The sequence below is a fragment of the Panthera leo genome, chromosome D2 (genome assembly GCF_018350215.1).
Source record: "Panthera leo isolate Ple1 chromosome D2, P.leo_Ple1_pat1.1, whole genome shotgun sequence".
Classification (NCBI taxonomy): Eukaryota; Metazoa; Chordata; class Mammalia; order Carnivora; family Felidae; genus Panthera; species Panthera leo.
The window spans coordinates 64,575,136-64,591,255 of NC_056689.1; the positions used below are offsets into that span (position 1 = coordinate 64,575,136).

Below are 16,120 nucleotides of genomic sequence, written 5' to 3' on the forward strand. Positions count from 1 at the left end.
CATTATTTTTATTTCTCTTAGCCACTTAAAAATGTAAAAACATATAAAAAATAATAAAAATGTAAAAACATTTTTGTGGGTCATATACAAAACAAGTGTTAGGCCAATTTGGTACACAGGTCATAGTTGGCTAACCCCTGCCTTAAATAAACTACCTCAAATCCCACATGCAAAAGAAAGATAAACTAATGCCTCTCCCTAAAATGGTAATATAACCATTGCTTCTTTACAGATATTTTCAAGACCTACATTTAGGCTGAGTGAGAGGCACTTGGGCACTTCCATACTTGATGAGCTTTTAAAGCAAATACGATTTTTCCTTTTCCTTTCCCTAAGATTTTAATCTAACTTAAATGAATATCAAGGAGAGTCTAATATAGGAAATGAGCCTTAGGTAATTGGCAGAGAACTTGTCTTAGTCCATTCAGGATGCTACAAAAAAAATACCATAGACTGGATGGCTTATGAACAGCAGACATTTCTTTCCCACAGCTCTGGAGTCCAGGGAGTTTAGGATCCAAACACCATAAAATCCAGTTTCTGGTGAGGGTCCACTTCCAGGTTCCACAAATGGCACCTTCTTGCTGTGTCCTCACAAGGTAGAAAGGGTAAGGGAGTTTCTTAGATCACTTTTATTAAGACACTAATCTCCATTCATTGGGGTTCCATCCTTATGACCTATTTGCCTCCCAAAGGCCCCACCTCCTAACACCATCACTTTGGGGTTACATATCAACATATGAATCTGAGGGTAGGGGGTGGGCAAAGTTGCATTCAGACCAGGGTAGAGTTCATCTTATGCTTTGAGGATGGTCATTTATATGTCTCAGAGTATATTTATGCATAGCTAAAAAGCTCATTCTCAAGTCATTTCTGCCTGAAAAGGATGAAATTCCTGAGTCATTGAATCTACTACAGTAGCACAAAAGCTGGGTCAAGATTCCTAAGTCACAATACTCCAAAGCCAGATCTGGACCTTGTAACATCATCTCAAAGCTCAGTGTGACTGAAAATTCAATGCACAGAGATGGTGGAACTCAAAGGCTATGGAAACATCTCTTCATTTGATCATGGGCTCGTGACCAGTTCTGAGAGCACACGTTCCCTGTATCTCTGGCCACTCTGTGGCCTTCTCTTACTGCCTTGAGTCATACTGCAATCTTAAGTGGTGATCATCCAACTCATCCTAATGCACCCAGTTCCCCATATTGATTTGGGAAGCATGTCCAAGAGAATGACATGAACACCAACTTTTAACTCTTTAAAAGCAGAAACATATAGAATAACCTTGAAAAAATTCCCTCATTGCTTAACCAAATTCTGTGAATAGAAAAGACAGAAATACCTTGAATTTGTATGTGTATGTATGTATGCATCTGTACACATTTGTGTACAAGCATACGTAGGTACACAAAGATTCAGGGGAAAAACTTTCCTCTTTTGGAAAATCAAGTTCCTTTGGTCAGGGTGAGGCCAAGCACTTAACAGACATTTTAACCTGGGGAGTCTAATCTGATATTTAAACATACCATGAGCCTAGGTTCCAAATTACTTGGACACTGAGATGATGGAGAAAGACAGTGCCATTCCTGTCACAGCTTGTTGACCACACTAGCAATCTAAAATGAATCCAAAACCAAAGATTTGAGGAGTTTAAAAGAGTTAGGAGTGGCCTATTCTGTCTGCAAAACTCCTCATGTTGTGTAAAGACCAGCTTAAATGTCACCTCCCTTTAAAGCCTTGCTTCCCACTCTCAGAAAGAATTAGTTGTTCCCCACTCATCTTTGCTCCCATAGCACTTTGCACAAAGCTCTATTACAGCTATTATGCACTTATCATATTAAATTGCAATTTATCTGTTTATGTGTCTGTCTACTTCCACCAGAATATGCGCCCTCAAGGGCAAAGGGCAGGTCTTATTCAGCTCTGTATTCTCAGACTCAGCACAGTGCTGACACAACAACCACTTAAAACATGTTTTAGTATTTTTATTATTAAAGAAATGCATGCCCCTGTTAAAAATTCAAAACAGCACATACTGGTATAAAAGGAAAGGTTACAAGTTGCCTTTCTACCATCTAGACCATCAGTTCCATCTCCCACAAGAAAGCACTCTTAAGACATGCTTAAAAGTGCATAAATACTACACACACCCCTTCCACCCCACACCCAGCCAACCAGCACGAGTGGTTCTCAAAGCTACCACACACGTAAGATTGGCTGCGTCTGCTGGCAACATGACAGGGCTGGGTTTGGACCCCCCAGAGCAAAGACCAGGGAAGTACTGTTGCCAAAGGACAAGGGTACCATGAGACTAGGACTCAGTTCTGTTCTGCATTCTTTATGAGCTGACAGTGAGTTCTCTCCACTCAGTGGTATGTTTCCTATTTCATCTCTCACTTTCTTTCTGTGATTTACTCCACGCTTCCATGTCTCTGTTACAATTCTTTGTTTCTCCATCTGCTTTTCTCTGTCTCTGGTCTGTCTGTCTCTTGCCTCACCTTCTCTTTAGCCTCCTCTTTCTTGGTCCACCTCTGCTGTCTCTGTCTTTCTCTCTGTCTCTCTCTCTCTCTCTCTCTCTCTCTTATTCTTTCTATCTCTCAGCTTCCACTGTCTGTCTCTCTTCGGTTTCTTTTTCTTTGTTCTGGAGATGTTCTTCCATTCAGCTCTCACAATCAGTAAGCATCCTTACAGCAATATCTAATATTCCACTTTTGAGAGTAGAGACTTAAGTGTAGTACATCAGTGTTTAAGCAGTTATGAGCATATGGGATGCACACATTTATTATGTATGCGCTCATGTGTACATACATGATTTAGAGATGGAGACTAAGCTCAAGACAGAGACATAGATTCAAAATGGAATGCATGTTCTTTTAATGGGAACTGAAGCTACTACAATTTCTGGAAGGGGTTGTCAGTTTGGTGAAATGGCCTCAGATCTCTCTTTCTGGGATCAGCAAAGGGGAAGGTAAACAAAAGACCCGCCGGCCCCTGCTGCTGCTCACCCGGAAGAGAGACACAGAGTGATCTTTCTGCTTTGCAAAAACCCTGGGCACTCGCTCTCTCCCAACAATAGCGATTGGAAGCAAATCAGGCAACTTGAACGTGGGCTCTTTGTTTAGTTCAGTTGCCTGGAATTCAGTTCTAATGAGGCCAAGTTCAAAATCTCCTTTGCTCACTCTTATTTTTTTTCATTTTTCAAGTAACTTTTAAAAGTAACTCAAGCAATGTATATTTATTGAGAAACAACAGCATAACTATGGACAAACAAAAAGCATCACCTATAAAGCCAACATTCCTTATAATCACAGGAAATGTTTTGAATCATACCTTTCCTCTTTTGTAATGGTATTTTATAGCATACAATAAAATTTTGAAATTATTGAGTCCTTCCATGTTCAGGTATATTTCTAGAGGCTTGAGATATATGAGGGAAATGCATACACAAAAAACCCCACGGACTTCATGTGTCTTATATTTGTACTATTTTTCAATCTATTTTTCCCTTTCTGGTATTTTGTGGGTGGTTTCCCAATTATATACATATATACATAGGTATATAATATGTATATGTATATATGTGTATATACACGTATATATATGTATATATATTTACATAAGCAATCTTTTTGTGGCTGAATATTCTACAACACTCGTAAACAAGATCATGGATTGTTTAAGTGAAAAGCCATTTTCCCCAAGGAACAAGCAAACAAAATCGTATAGTTACTAAGGGCTGCTGGCCCCAAAACATATGACTTTGTGTGCAGATTTCAAGCTGAAAATAATCAAAGTCCAAAAGACTTGGGAAAAATCTTTGACCTTCCCCCTAACTGCCAAAAAGAATCTGGATGGAGGACCTGTTTCAGGAAGGGTGCTATCACCATAGACAACTACACTGTAATACGAACTAAGTGTGAGAGACAGGGAGGAACCTAGCAAAGCATTTGTTAAAATTCCTCTCTGTATCCTATTGTTTCTATGTGGTTCGGAAAATATTTCCTTTACTAAACACTTGATCTTCTTTATCTTCCTGTAAATTGTCCTCCCCCACCCCCTTTCAAGTCTCAGACCCATACCCCTTTTCTTTAGTTCAGAATGATGTATATATCCCATGCTGTTTTACCGTCTTTGGAATTTCATATTTATGTGGATTCCCTACATGTAAGAATAAAATATGATTTTCTCCTGTCATTCTGTCTCATGTCAATTTAATTCTTAGACAAGAACTCTGAAGGGTAGAGGAAAATTTTTCTATCCCCAAAACAGCAAATATTTAGTAAGCAATTTGCAATATTGTGATTTATAATAAATGTATATTTGATCTTTATTTCATCATTGGCACCAAATTCCAAAGACTCTTAGAATTTCCTATATGATGAGAGAGATAAAAGTGTCCTTTTTTATATTAATGAGATGACTATGGGACCACACCTAAGGATGGGAGCTGGTTGCCAGGAGAACCATCCACCTGATTGGAAGGTTGCAAACTTTTAGTCCCAGTCCCTAACCTCTGAGGAAGGGAGAGGGGCTAGAGGCTGAACTGCCGGCTAATGATTTAATCAATTGTGCCTATGGAATAAAGCCTCCATAAAACCCAATAGGATAGGGTTCCAAGAGATTCTAGGTTGGTAAACATGTTGAGATTCAGGGAGAGCAGCATGCTCAGAAAGAACACGGAAGCTCTGCCTTTTCCCCAAATCTTGCTCAATGCATCTCTTCCATATGGCTATTCCTGAGTTATATCCTTTTGTAATAAACTGGAAATTTAGTAAGTAAAATATTTCTCTTGAGTTCTATAAGCTTTTCTAGCAAATTAATCAAACCCAAGGAGAGATTCATTGGAACTTCAAATTTACAGCTAGTTGGTCACAAGCACAGGCGACACCTTGGGCTGTGAATGGCATCTGAAGTTGGGAGGGGGTGGCAGTCCTGTTGGACTGAGCTCTTCACTGGTGGACTCTGAGGTGCTGCCTCTGGGTACACAGTGCCGAAGTTGAGTTGAATTGTAGGACACCCACCTGTTGTCAGAGTTTTGCTTGTTGGTGTGGAAGCCCCCACACCAACCAACACACACACACACACACACACACACACACACACACACACACACACACACATTGGAAATCACGTCCAGACACTTATTACAACTACTATGTGCAAATAGCTGGAGACATTGAGAAGGATGACAAAAGCATAAGACAGGGTCTTGGACCCATAACAAGAAAATGTAGCTGAAATAGAAAAACATAACTGCAGAAACAAGAGTATTATCATGAGCAGCATATTAAAAACACCATTTAGTAGGTCATACTCGAGCATTAGTAATACTAGTACTAATACTAACAAAATAGTGGTAACACCAATAACGATGATAATAGCTAACCTTCAATGATTGGTTGCTATCTGCCAGATGCCACTTTCAGCACTTTTGAATCTAGTGTCTCCTTTAACCAGTAAGAAACCATATAAAAAATATAGCGTTATCGTTTCCATTTTACAGCTAAGGAAATGAAGGCACAGAATTATAAAGTTAATTGCCCAAGTTCACCGATCTAGCACATAGCAGAGTGGGAACTCAAACCCATAACTAAACATTGTGTTCTAATTAAAATAATGTCCTCTTTCAGCCACTGAAGACATGGTCTGCCCGTGGTCATCTGGACATCCAGGAAAGATAACTGCCTAGGATATATTCAGCGATAAAAAACATCACCATCTGGCAAAAAAGCATCATCTTCTTCCTGGGGAATCTGCACTGTCCCACGTAACTGTCTCTCATTCTCCTAAGGCACCTTGTACCAGGTCTTTCCCACAGGGGTCACAGTTTCCGTGGAGAAGCTGATAAAAAAGCTGTGGGCTCCAGCTCACCACAGGGAAAAGTGAAGCATATTGACACAAGGTTGTACAGACAACGGAAGGGGTTCATAGACCCCAAAACTCACACGTGAATCTTAGGAAAATGATTTTCAAGCTTTATAGACTTCCTAAGGGAGTCTGTAAAACATAAAGATTCCTAGTCCCCACCAACAGATGTAAAAGCAGGTCCCATGAGGGCAAGCTCTTTAAGAAATGCTGCCCGAGGTGCCCACAGCTGCCCAGTTTAGAATTCCCCTGTCAACTTGGCAAAACCTACGTCAGGGTAAAGACGGATACAGATAGATTTCTAAGCAGGTGACAACCATGCCTAAAATAGCCCTTCCTCCCCAATGATTCTTATCAAGAGTGTATTTTGGGAAGTGCTAAGACAAGGGGAAGGCCTATTGCTTTTAACTCCCCTCCCCTCCCCCAAAGACCCTGAAGCAGAAGGATCTATGGTCCACAATTCAGTGTCTCAATAGCCTCTGCTACTCTGGTTAGGGAAAGATGACTAAAGGCATCAATCCATTGGCTTCAGGGCACAACATGATTAGTTGGTAGCTTCTGATAGCATGATTTTTATTAGCAGTTTCTTTAAAAAGTATACAAGTTGTCCACACTTTCACTCAAGGTTCATTAGCCAGCAGGGAGAAGCCAAACAGCACATCCCACACATCCTCCCAGAATAACAAGAAGACACGTTTTAATAACCCCAGGAGAGCCACTCAAGGGGACAGATGGCCCTTGAGGCTTTGATTGAGCTCTGTCATGAAGCAGATTATTACTAAGTAAAATATATCAGGTTAGTGCCCTGATCAGGATGATATGATAGGGGAAAACCCTGAGGTGGGGTCCTCATGCCAAAAGTTCCCCTACCATCCCTCTGCACTGACTTGTGAAGTTCTTGCTAAAGAAACTCAGAACTAAACCCTTACAGAGAGTCAACGTGATCAAATGGAAAATGCTTTGGAGCCAGAAAGGACAAAATTCCAATTCCAGCTGTGCCACCTTCTAACTGGGTGACCTTGCCCAAGCAAGTTCTTTAAGCCCTGACTTCCACAACTCTAGAATGAGGACAATAATACCTCATTTGTATTACGGTGGTGGGAAGATGAAGTTAAACAGTGTGATGCTCTAGAAAGTTCTTTCAGGGAAGCTTCTCACAAATTTGGTGGTTATTTATATGATTGTCAAGAGGGGTTTCTGTTACAATCAATAGATCTTATCTGGCTATAGAGAGCTATCCCTAGTGTTCAGTGAACTCCCCTTTGCTCCATTCCCCCACCCATGCCCCAAAAGTCAGAATAAGCAGTGAAGGCAATAGCTGAGAACTCTGTTATATAATCTTTGAGCCAATAAACCCCATCAGTATCAACAGGCACCCTTCAATTTGACTACCGCTGCTCCCAAATGTTGACACGTTAGGTTCCCTTGACTGAGATCACACTTACTATTATTTTAAACTACATTTAATCTGTATCAGCCAATTAAAGAGAGGAAGAAGTGAATATGCCCCTCTTCTCCCTCAAGCTCCTTCTGCAACTAGCCCAGTTGTAAGTAATCATACCTCTCAAGTCCATTAGCAGTGGAATATGGAGAATGGGTTTTTGCCAGAGACCTTGCTTGCAGAAAGCCCCATCATCTGTCTTTAAGGTCCCCTTTTAAAGGTTTAAACAATGCCATGAGCCTTCTGATGAGTCCACCTGCTCTGAAGCCCAGAATAGCTGAGCACAGAACTCAGGATCTCCATGGCCAATACCCACACTTCTTCCCACAGTGGAAAACATTATGGACACAGGTGCATAGGCCTCAGATAAACCAAGGGGCTAGGATGTAGCTGTGTTCTAACTCTTGCCTGTGGAAAGCCAGCAGGGGGCCAAGCCAAGAATCAGTCACATGGTGTGGCAAAACACTGTTGACTCTCTTCTTCCACTAACTGACCTACTTAATAGCAGTGCCTTCATTTCCCTACCTGAGAAATGTAGATGATATTTGTCTTTCCTATCTCATGGGCCCATGGGGAGAAAACCAACTGAGGTAAGGAAAGAAACGTTCCAATCTTTGAAAGCTGAGGCATTTTGCAAAGGAAATGGCTATAAGGGATCTAAAGTGCTGTAACAACATTCAGGAGTGCTATAGAAACAGACACAGTATCTCTTATACACAGGGAAAATTTCATGTAGGATTTCCTACAGAACATTCATGTCCTTTTTCTCTCTACTTATGGTTTAGAAGAGGCTCTGTTCTTTCCTTATGAACTTTGCACAGTAAGGTTCTACTTTGTTTCTTGCCAACCATTTGACTACTCGATCCACCCCACGGAAAAGAGTGTGCATGCCCCTCCAGAGTAACCACTCCACCTCCACGGAGCCCGGCTCCACCTCCCATGTGCCACACGTATTCCCTGCCATCCCTGTTAGCCACTGCACTGACACCATTTGGCTTGTTTCCTCCCTAGGACACACAGATGCATTCTCCACCCTTTCTAGCCAGAGATATAGAATGGTAATTGAGATATCCACAAAGACAGAACAAATATTTTACGTATGTTGAGGGACTTAACATAAGCTGGCAAGGAGCCAAATTAATTTACCCTCTGGGCAGCCTGGCCAGTGATATTTCTGACCAGGGACTTAAACAAAACAAAGGCCTTTACAGAAAACTGTGTGTGGAAAATGTCTATGTAAAAATGAAACAGTGATGACTCTAGCTGAGATCTAAGGTGCAAACAAAGGCAATCGTATCTTTCACGAAGGTAAAGAGTGCATCTTTCAGTGACCACACAGGTTTTCTTTTCTTTTGGGGGGGGGGGGTTGGAATATACCCAAAGACACTAGAAGATCAATTTGCATATCTTGGCTTAAATCATATTTTTAAAATGATTTCTAAGATTAACACGTCAGTTAAACATAGTTTACATTTAAAGTAGGCTAATTTATTGGAACACACAGGAATATTTACATCTCTACTCTTGACCTTTACTCTTGCTATCCATTCAGTTCAAAATATCCTTGTAATAACCTCCATCTCTTAATAAAGATTTTCTCTACATTTCAAGGTTCACTTGAAGTACCTGCTCCACCAGGAAGTTTGAAGGCCACCCTACTCAGTAGATGTCTGATTCTCTTCTGAACTCGATAGCATCCTCTGCCCTCAGTGGGTTCTCAGATTCTGTTACCTCTTCAGAGAACTCTTTAAGTACAAGACAGAAAGCTCCTTGAGGGCAGGGAATAATTACTCCCACCTTTGGGCGTCGCTGCACATATATCTGTATTAGAAGTGTCTAACAAATGTTAGGACTCAATATATATTTGTAGAATTAAAGGTCAATACGACAATTTGTGCAAGCTTCTTAGCACAATGCTGCCACATGGCAATCTCTCCTTGGAGGTAATTTTTATTCTCTTAGATAAATCATTAAAGAATTATTAAATAAACAATTCCATCAGGTTTTGTGCCTTAGTCTAGGAGTTTCTGGGGTCCCTCCATAAAAAGATGTGGATAGAGTTCCCAGAGTCAACATTTATGTCATTTTCCTCTAGAACACCCCACTGAATATATTAGGGGAAACTAAATTCCCAATCTCATATGAAGCAATTTTGTTGTCCAAAGATACAAAGTTCCTTCATGAGAAGATGTGACCCAAAAAAAACCATAATAAATTAGATTTTGCTGCAAGTCAACATTGAAATGAATGCCTGCTTGTATCTCAAATGTTTTGATTTCTTATGAATGGATACACATATTAACCATGGAAAAAGGAGGAATCGTGTGGAACAAAAAGCTTGCTGCTTACAGGTCAAGGGTACAGGTCATTTTGTCACTCGTGTGTCCCCAACTCTCCTAGTACACTTAAATGTAGGTGCACAATACGTGCAGGCTGAACAAACTATTAAGTTACTTCCAACCTGTAGGAGATTTCCATGGCATTCTAGTCTATCTGCATCATTTTACAGAGGATGAAATTGAGGCCCCATAGGACACATTATGACTACATATCTAGTTTGTGTACACAGTCGGGACTATAACTCAGCATTCTTATCCACCACTGGAGAATTATTTATTAAACTAAAAGAACAAGTAGCATTTGTTGAGCACTTACTATGTATCAGCAACTTCATATACATGATATCAACTGTTCAGGAAAAAAGCCTGCAAAAGCTGTACTATCCCCATATTTTAGTTGAGGAAGGCGAAGTTCAAAGAATTTAAGTGTCTTGTTCAAGGCAAAGTGTGGTAAGCAGGAGACCTAACACTCAAACTCAAATCTCTCTGCTTCCAAACCCCCTGCCTCCCGTGTCACACCACATTAACATTCACTAACAGCACAAAGCACCGATCAGAGAAGGAATTATGTGGGCTTGTTAGAGAGAGCTAAAACCCTTTATCATTTTACTTTAAAAACAAGCCAAAAAATATGTCTAAATGTACAATCAAATCAAGTGTTTACGTGCAACCTCTCTATAAATCAGATTTAGAAGTAACTTCGAAAAGCAATCTGTTCCTGAAGAACACTAGATCTGAGAGCTGAATGATGGCAGGTTACCTCGTGCTCAATGAATCACCAGGTGCAGATTCCATGTCTCACTAAAGACGAAGAGGTAGGCGGATAAGAGAACAAGCAAATCACTACTTAAGGTAAAGAGTGCAATGTGACAGGCACCTGTTAAAGTCCTTGCTTTTCTACAGATGGAGCTTACAGCTAGGACTGTGCCTTCCTCCACCATCATCTGAAATCCCCCCAAGATAGGATGATTTAAAATTCTGACTCCAAAAGGCCTGAGTTTTTCTGTTCTACCTTAAAGTCTTTAAGACTAGCCATTCTGTGAGGTTGGGAAATCGGCTTACTCAGGGTTCCAGCCCCTATTTGACACTGACCTTCTGTAACATCTTAGCAATTCATTCAGCTTTCTACAGCTTCGGTTTTTCTTCTCTGTGTAATGAGAATAAGAATATCTCCTCATAGCAGGTCTGTGAAAATTAAGTGAGGTGATGGAAGAGAAGACATCTACCCAAAACCTGACCCAAGTTGGGATTCGGTGTATTCACTAAGGTTCCGTGGTAAATGTCAAGTCCTGGAACAGCTAAAGGCAAGGAGGTACATGGAAATCAACCAGACCATCATGATCTATGACAAATGCAGCATTAAAGTATCAGAATGGCAAAATGTAAGTGAAAGCCTCTGTTAACAAACCTTCTAATACTATTTCCAGTGAGAAAAGGACAAGGCACTAGGCTGAAATATCCAAGTTGACTCCAGCATTAAAATATGAAAAATAGATATTAACACTTGCCATTCACATATTACCTAACAAGGATTTTTATAAGGATTAATAAGTGTAGCACTTTGAAATTTCTTGGAAATAAGGAATAAATACACGCTTCATCACACATACATATACAGACAAATATATATTTTAACAAACTAAGGATTACTGTATAAATTTAGATCAGGGCACAGCATGCCTAGGATGAGTAGGGTAGGAACAATATGTTCTTGCTTAAGACACCAAGCTCATGACAAATGATTCATCCCCAGCACCTTTCATGCCAAAAGATCCCCCCAGGTGTTCCACCAACTCCAGCAACACTTTCCATCAAGCTAGACGGCAGTGGAGAGGAATCACATCACTCCCACGGATGAGGCAAAACAGTCATGTCTTTACACAACTGCACAAGTCCAACAGCGAGGGGGCAGGAAGAAGGGAAGGAGGCGAGAGAAACATCCAGAATTCCTCACAAGTTTGACAGGCAGCCTATAATTACCACACATTTACACCTTTAAGGCAGGGGTTATTGTGATCAGAAACCCTACTTAGCAAAGGCTTTTAGCTATAGGTCAGACAGATTCAGAGGATGTGTATTGCCTGTGGCCCTGAGCGGGTTGGGGGCGGGCTTAAGGGAGGGGGCTGACACCTAACCCTGAAGAAAATGAGAGCTGCCCAATGTCACCCTCCAGTTTAAATTAGTGTTTGTTTCCTCTAGGAAGAAATGAAGGGCTGTGAGTTGAGAGTTCCAAACAGGTGTAGTCCTCGACAGTCACAACCCGCTCATGTGTCACCTGGCACGTAATGAGCTGGCGTTGCCCCCATTTTAGGGATGAGGAAATTCACACTCACCATGCAATCGACTTGCCAAGAGCAAACCACAAATAAACCAGCATTAGAACCCAAGTCTCCACACTGCTTTTTACATGACAAAGTCGCCCAGAAAAGTTTTTTTTTTTTTTTTATGCCTTCCTTCATTTATTTATTTTTTGTTTGTTTGTTTTTTTTTTAATTTTTTTTTTCAACGTTTTTTATTTATTTTTGGGACAGAGAGAGACAGAGCATGAACGGGGGAGGGGCAGAGAGAGAGGGAGACACAGAATCGGAAACAGGCTCCAGGCTCCGAGCCATCAGCCCAGAGCCTGACGCGGGGCTCGAACTCACGGACCGCGAGATCGTGACCTGGCTGAAGTCGGACGCTTAACCGACTGCGCCACCCAGGCGCCCCTGTTTGTTTGTTTTTTAAACTTTGTCTCTCCTATGACTCTGGGCCAGCTTTGTTTTGTGGGACCTGGATAAAGACGATTGCTCTCCCTTTCTTTCTATATATATAATACACATACACACACACACACACACACACACACACACACACACACTAAAAAACCTGTAATTTGTGTGTAAAAAGGCAGGGATGGGGAGCAGAGGGGTTCCTTGCAGAATTAAAAACTTCAAAGGGCTGGGGCGCCTGGATGGCGCAGTCGGTTAAGCGTCCGACTTCAGCCAGGTCACGATCTCGCGGTCCGTGAGTTCGAGCCCCGCGTCAGGCTCTGGGCTGATGGCTCAGAGCCTGGAGCCTGTTTCCGATTCTGTGTCTCCCTCTCTCTCTGCCCCTCCCCCGTTCATGCTCTGTCTCTCTCTGTCCCAAAAATAAATTTAAAAAAAAGTTGAAAAAAAAAATTTTAAAAACTTCAAAGGGTAGAAATCTCATTAGCAACAGGGTTTGAGGGCTCAAGTCTTTAATGTGCACCACCTTGATTTCCTACATTATCTCAGATTTCCCTGCATGTTGGCTGTCCAAGCCCTGACCCTCATAAGCCCTACTGTGCTTATAAGCATCATTAAAAAAAAAAAAGAAAAGAAAAAGGCTGGCAGTGCTTGGCGCCATTTCTTAAATGGAGTTTAAAATTTGCCAAAGATGTACTCTCTTTTTCCAGCTCTCTCCAAGATCTTTCAAGAGATGAACTAAAGTAGAGGTCTAATGGGTGAGTGATATTTTACAGCTTGAATTACATTAAAAGCCAGAAATATTTTGAGTCCAATGTCCTCCACTTCTTGATTCAACAAGATGTAATATGTTTGATGTGTTGAAAATCTCCCCTTAAAGCCAGAAGCTATGAGTTAATCATTTAAAGCAGTGTGAAAGTTATTCAATCAGTTTAAGAAGATTCAAGTTCAAATTGGGGGATGAATTTTAGTGGTTATGATATGAAAGATATGATAGTTAAGGTAAGAAATGAGGGCAAGGGTCTCCAGAACTTTAACGGAAAGAATTTCAGCTTCAATTATTTGATTAAACCTTTCCTGAGAACTATAGAAAACCATGGCCTCAGTCATGAGAGCTGAATTGTAGGGAAAACCTTGCTGGTGCTCCCAGGACAGACACACAAATACAAAATATTGTTGATCAGGATTTGCCTTAATACAGTTTATATCTATATACTCAAGGAACCCATAATGACAGACTATTATTTTCAAATGTTCACAACTTTCATTAAAAAGCTGACAATGAGCACAACTCACTGAAGTGGGAAGTTTTCTGGGAAGATTTCTGGCAATGACATCACAACTGAAAACATTTTGAAAGGTACCAGGCTGCACAGACTGTGCATATTACAAACACTACAATCTCAATAACCTGATGGAAGCTGAAACTTTGATTTTTTTTCTCGTTTTACTCATCCTTGGTTTTTGTGTTCTTTTCTGCTTCATGGCAGCCTAGAGAACTTTCCACACTTTTAAATCATCTTCAGTTCTTCCCATCAAAGCTAGTTCTTTACTATTTCAGCTCATTGAAGTTTCCCAGGTGCAGTTTAAGCTGGAATAGCTACCCCAGATTCAGAACATGCAGGCTTTTCCAAAAATCTAAAACCTTCCCTGACGTGGCCAAAGGTCCTGGACTGTACCCACTCTCCCTGGTGTCACTCTTCTGGAATCCAGCAATCCCCCTGGTCCCTTCCTAAAGGGAGGGCTGAGTCTTTATTTGTGAGCTTCTCTAGAGGAGGTCAGGCAATGGGGAAGAACAGGGGGTTGTTGTCACTGGGATATATCTGATCTTCCTGGGACTGATCATGCGGGGAGAACAACCACTCATTCACAGGCTGGAAAGCCCCAGCTCTCAAAACACACTGGCTGGTGCTGTTAGAAGATGCTAGAGAGTTCCTGTCCTGAAACTTGCATCCACTTGGTCCCCAGAAACAGAGAATACATTAAGGGCACCTTAGTTTCCACTACGTATCTCTTCCCTTGTGAGGAAGGGGGGGGGGGGGGGGGGTTAGGAGCTTTGCAGAAAAATAAAAAGCTTACGAATAAAGTCTTCTTGATCTGACTTGTGCTCACCCTGAGTCTAGCAAGTAAAGAGAAAGTCACTTAAAAGAATGTCATCCTGCCTGGAAATTTAACCCATTCACCTCCGCATTAACCCCCTCTGTTTGCCTGGGTCTTCAGCTCTGTTACTACACCCATAAGACCAGGAAACAGGTATCTGCCTGCCCTGTTTGAAGCTTGGGGGGGGGGGGGGGGGGGAGGGTTGAGAGGACTCTGATGGTGTCGTGGGTCTCCTGATGGGTGACATTAACTCCTAGGGGAGGTGGGCAGGGAAGACTTTAGTTTGCAGCATCCCTCAAGTGCAGAAACCCCATTTCTCCAAATTCTCCATCAGATGACACAGCCTGCTTTTAACCCTTTCCCCCGTCACCCCTTGCCCTCAGGCCCCCTCTACTCACGCTGCTGTTGTGGCCGGACCAGTGGACCATGGCTTGGTTGTGTGCTGAGTCGCCCGTCAGCGCGAACGTGGTGCTGGTCAGCCTCAGCTCCTCCATCCGGAAGCGAGTGGCTTTGTCCGGGTCCCGCTCCAGAGTCCCAGGCCCCGGCTGCCCTCCGTCCCTTAGCATTCCCCGGGGGCTCCGGCTCGCGCCCTCTCCGCGGTCTGCCTTCCCCGGTTCCGCTTCACTCCGTCTCCGCCGGCCAGCGCGTGGGGCCATCGCCACGGACGCCGCGGTGCCCGGGGCCCGCTCCAGGGACAGCGCTCGGTCTCCGGGGGCCACCGCGAACAGCGGGCGCCCAAGGAGGGGCAGGGGTGTGGCAGCAGCTCTGCCTCGCGGTCCCCGGCCAACGAAGCCCCCCGGGGTGGCAGCCCAGCCTGGGGCCGAGCCGGGGGGCAGCTGGGGGCAGCAGGAGCCGCCGCCGCAGGCGCCCGGGACGCAGAGGACCAAGAGCCCCGCGCCGGCGAGGAGTGCGCTCAGCCCGGCTGGGGAGCCGCCGCCGGCGCCAACTTTTCCCATCGCGGGAGCGGAGAGCAGCGGAGAGGGGGCCGGAGCGGAGGCGGCGGCGCGGGGCTCTCCGCCGGCGGGCCGTGGAGGGGCGGGCGCTCAGGACCCCAACTCCATCCAAGTTGGGCCGCGGAGGGGGCGGGCGGAGGCGGCGCCGGGCAGGTGGCGGCCGCTTGCCCAGGCTGGGCTGGTGCCGAGCGCGGCTTCGGACCGAGCGAGCCGCCGCCACGCGGGGGTGGAGCTCGACTGAAGTCACGGGCGGAGCGGGCGCTGGCGCGCTGGCGGGCGACGCGCGGGGGGAGGGAGGAGGGCGCTGCCGGGGCTTCGGGCGCCGCGTCCCGCTGCCGAGCTGCGCCGCGCGGGTGGCTGCGGGGACTGGATGCGTCGCCGACCCTCCCCTCGGGCTCGCGGGCGCTGCCGCCGCCGCCGCTCACTCGGCGCCCCCGCGGCCGCGGTCTCCCGTCTCCGCGCTGAGCCCGCACGCCCCTCCCGTGGGGGCGGCCAGCCGGGGATCGCGGAGCGCTCGCTGTGTTGGGGACTTCCTATTCCTGTTTTATTGTTTCTGTCAGTCTCGGCTGCCTTTTCCTCCCCCCACACCCCCACCCCCGGGCTCCTCCAGTTTAGATGTTAAGGCTGGGTGGGCTTCTGGTCCTTGCCTCCTTAGTCTCCGTGAGTTGGCGTCTTGACCTCAGCTAGAGCAGAGCCTGCGTGTCTCAGCCT

At 44.1% G+C, this 16,120-nt stretch overlaps 1 protein-coding gene across 6 annotated transcripts in view; it reads right to left on the bottom strand.

Annotated features, from left to right (window-relative positions):
• Positions 1–15,430, bottom strand: part of SORCS1 (sortilin related VPS10 domain containing receptor 1) — a 508,818-nt gene extending 493,388 nt beyond the window's left edge. For 4 of the 6 annotated variants that reach the window (XM_042908547.1, XM_042908549.1, XM_042908545.1 and 1 more), the window contains exon 1: positions 14,855–15,412. In XM_042908547.1, coding sequence (XP_042764481.1) covers positions 14,855–15,412 — 558 coding nt within the window. Of the gene's footprint in view, positions 1–14,854 lie in introns of all 6 variants that reach the window. The other 2 variants (XM_042908548.1, XM_042908550.1) reach the window with 1 other exon arrangement.
• Positions 15,431–16,120: the final 690 nt, after the last annotated feature.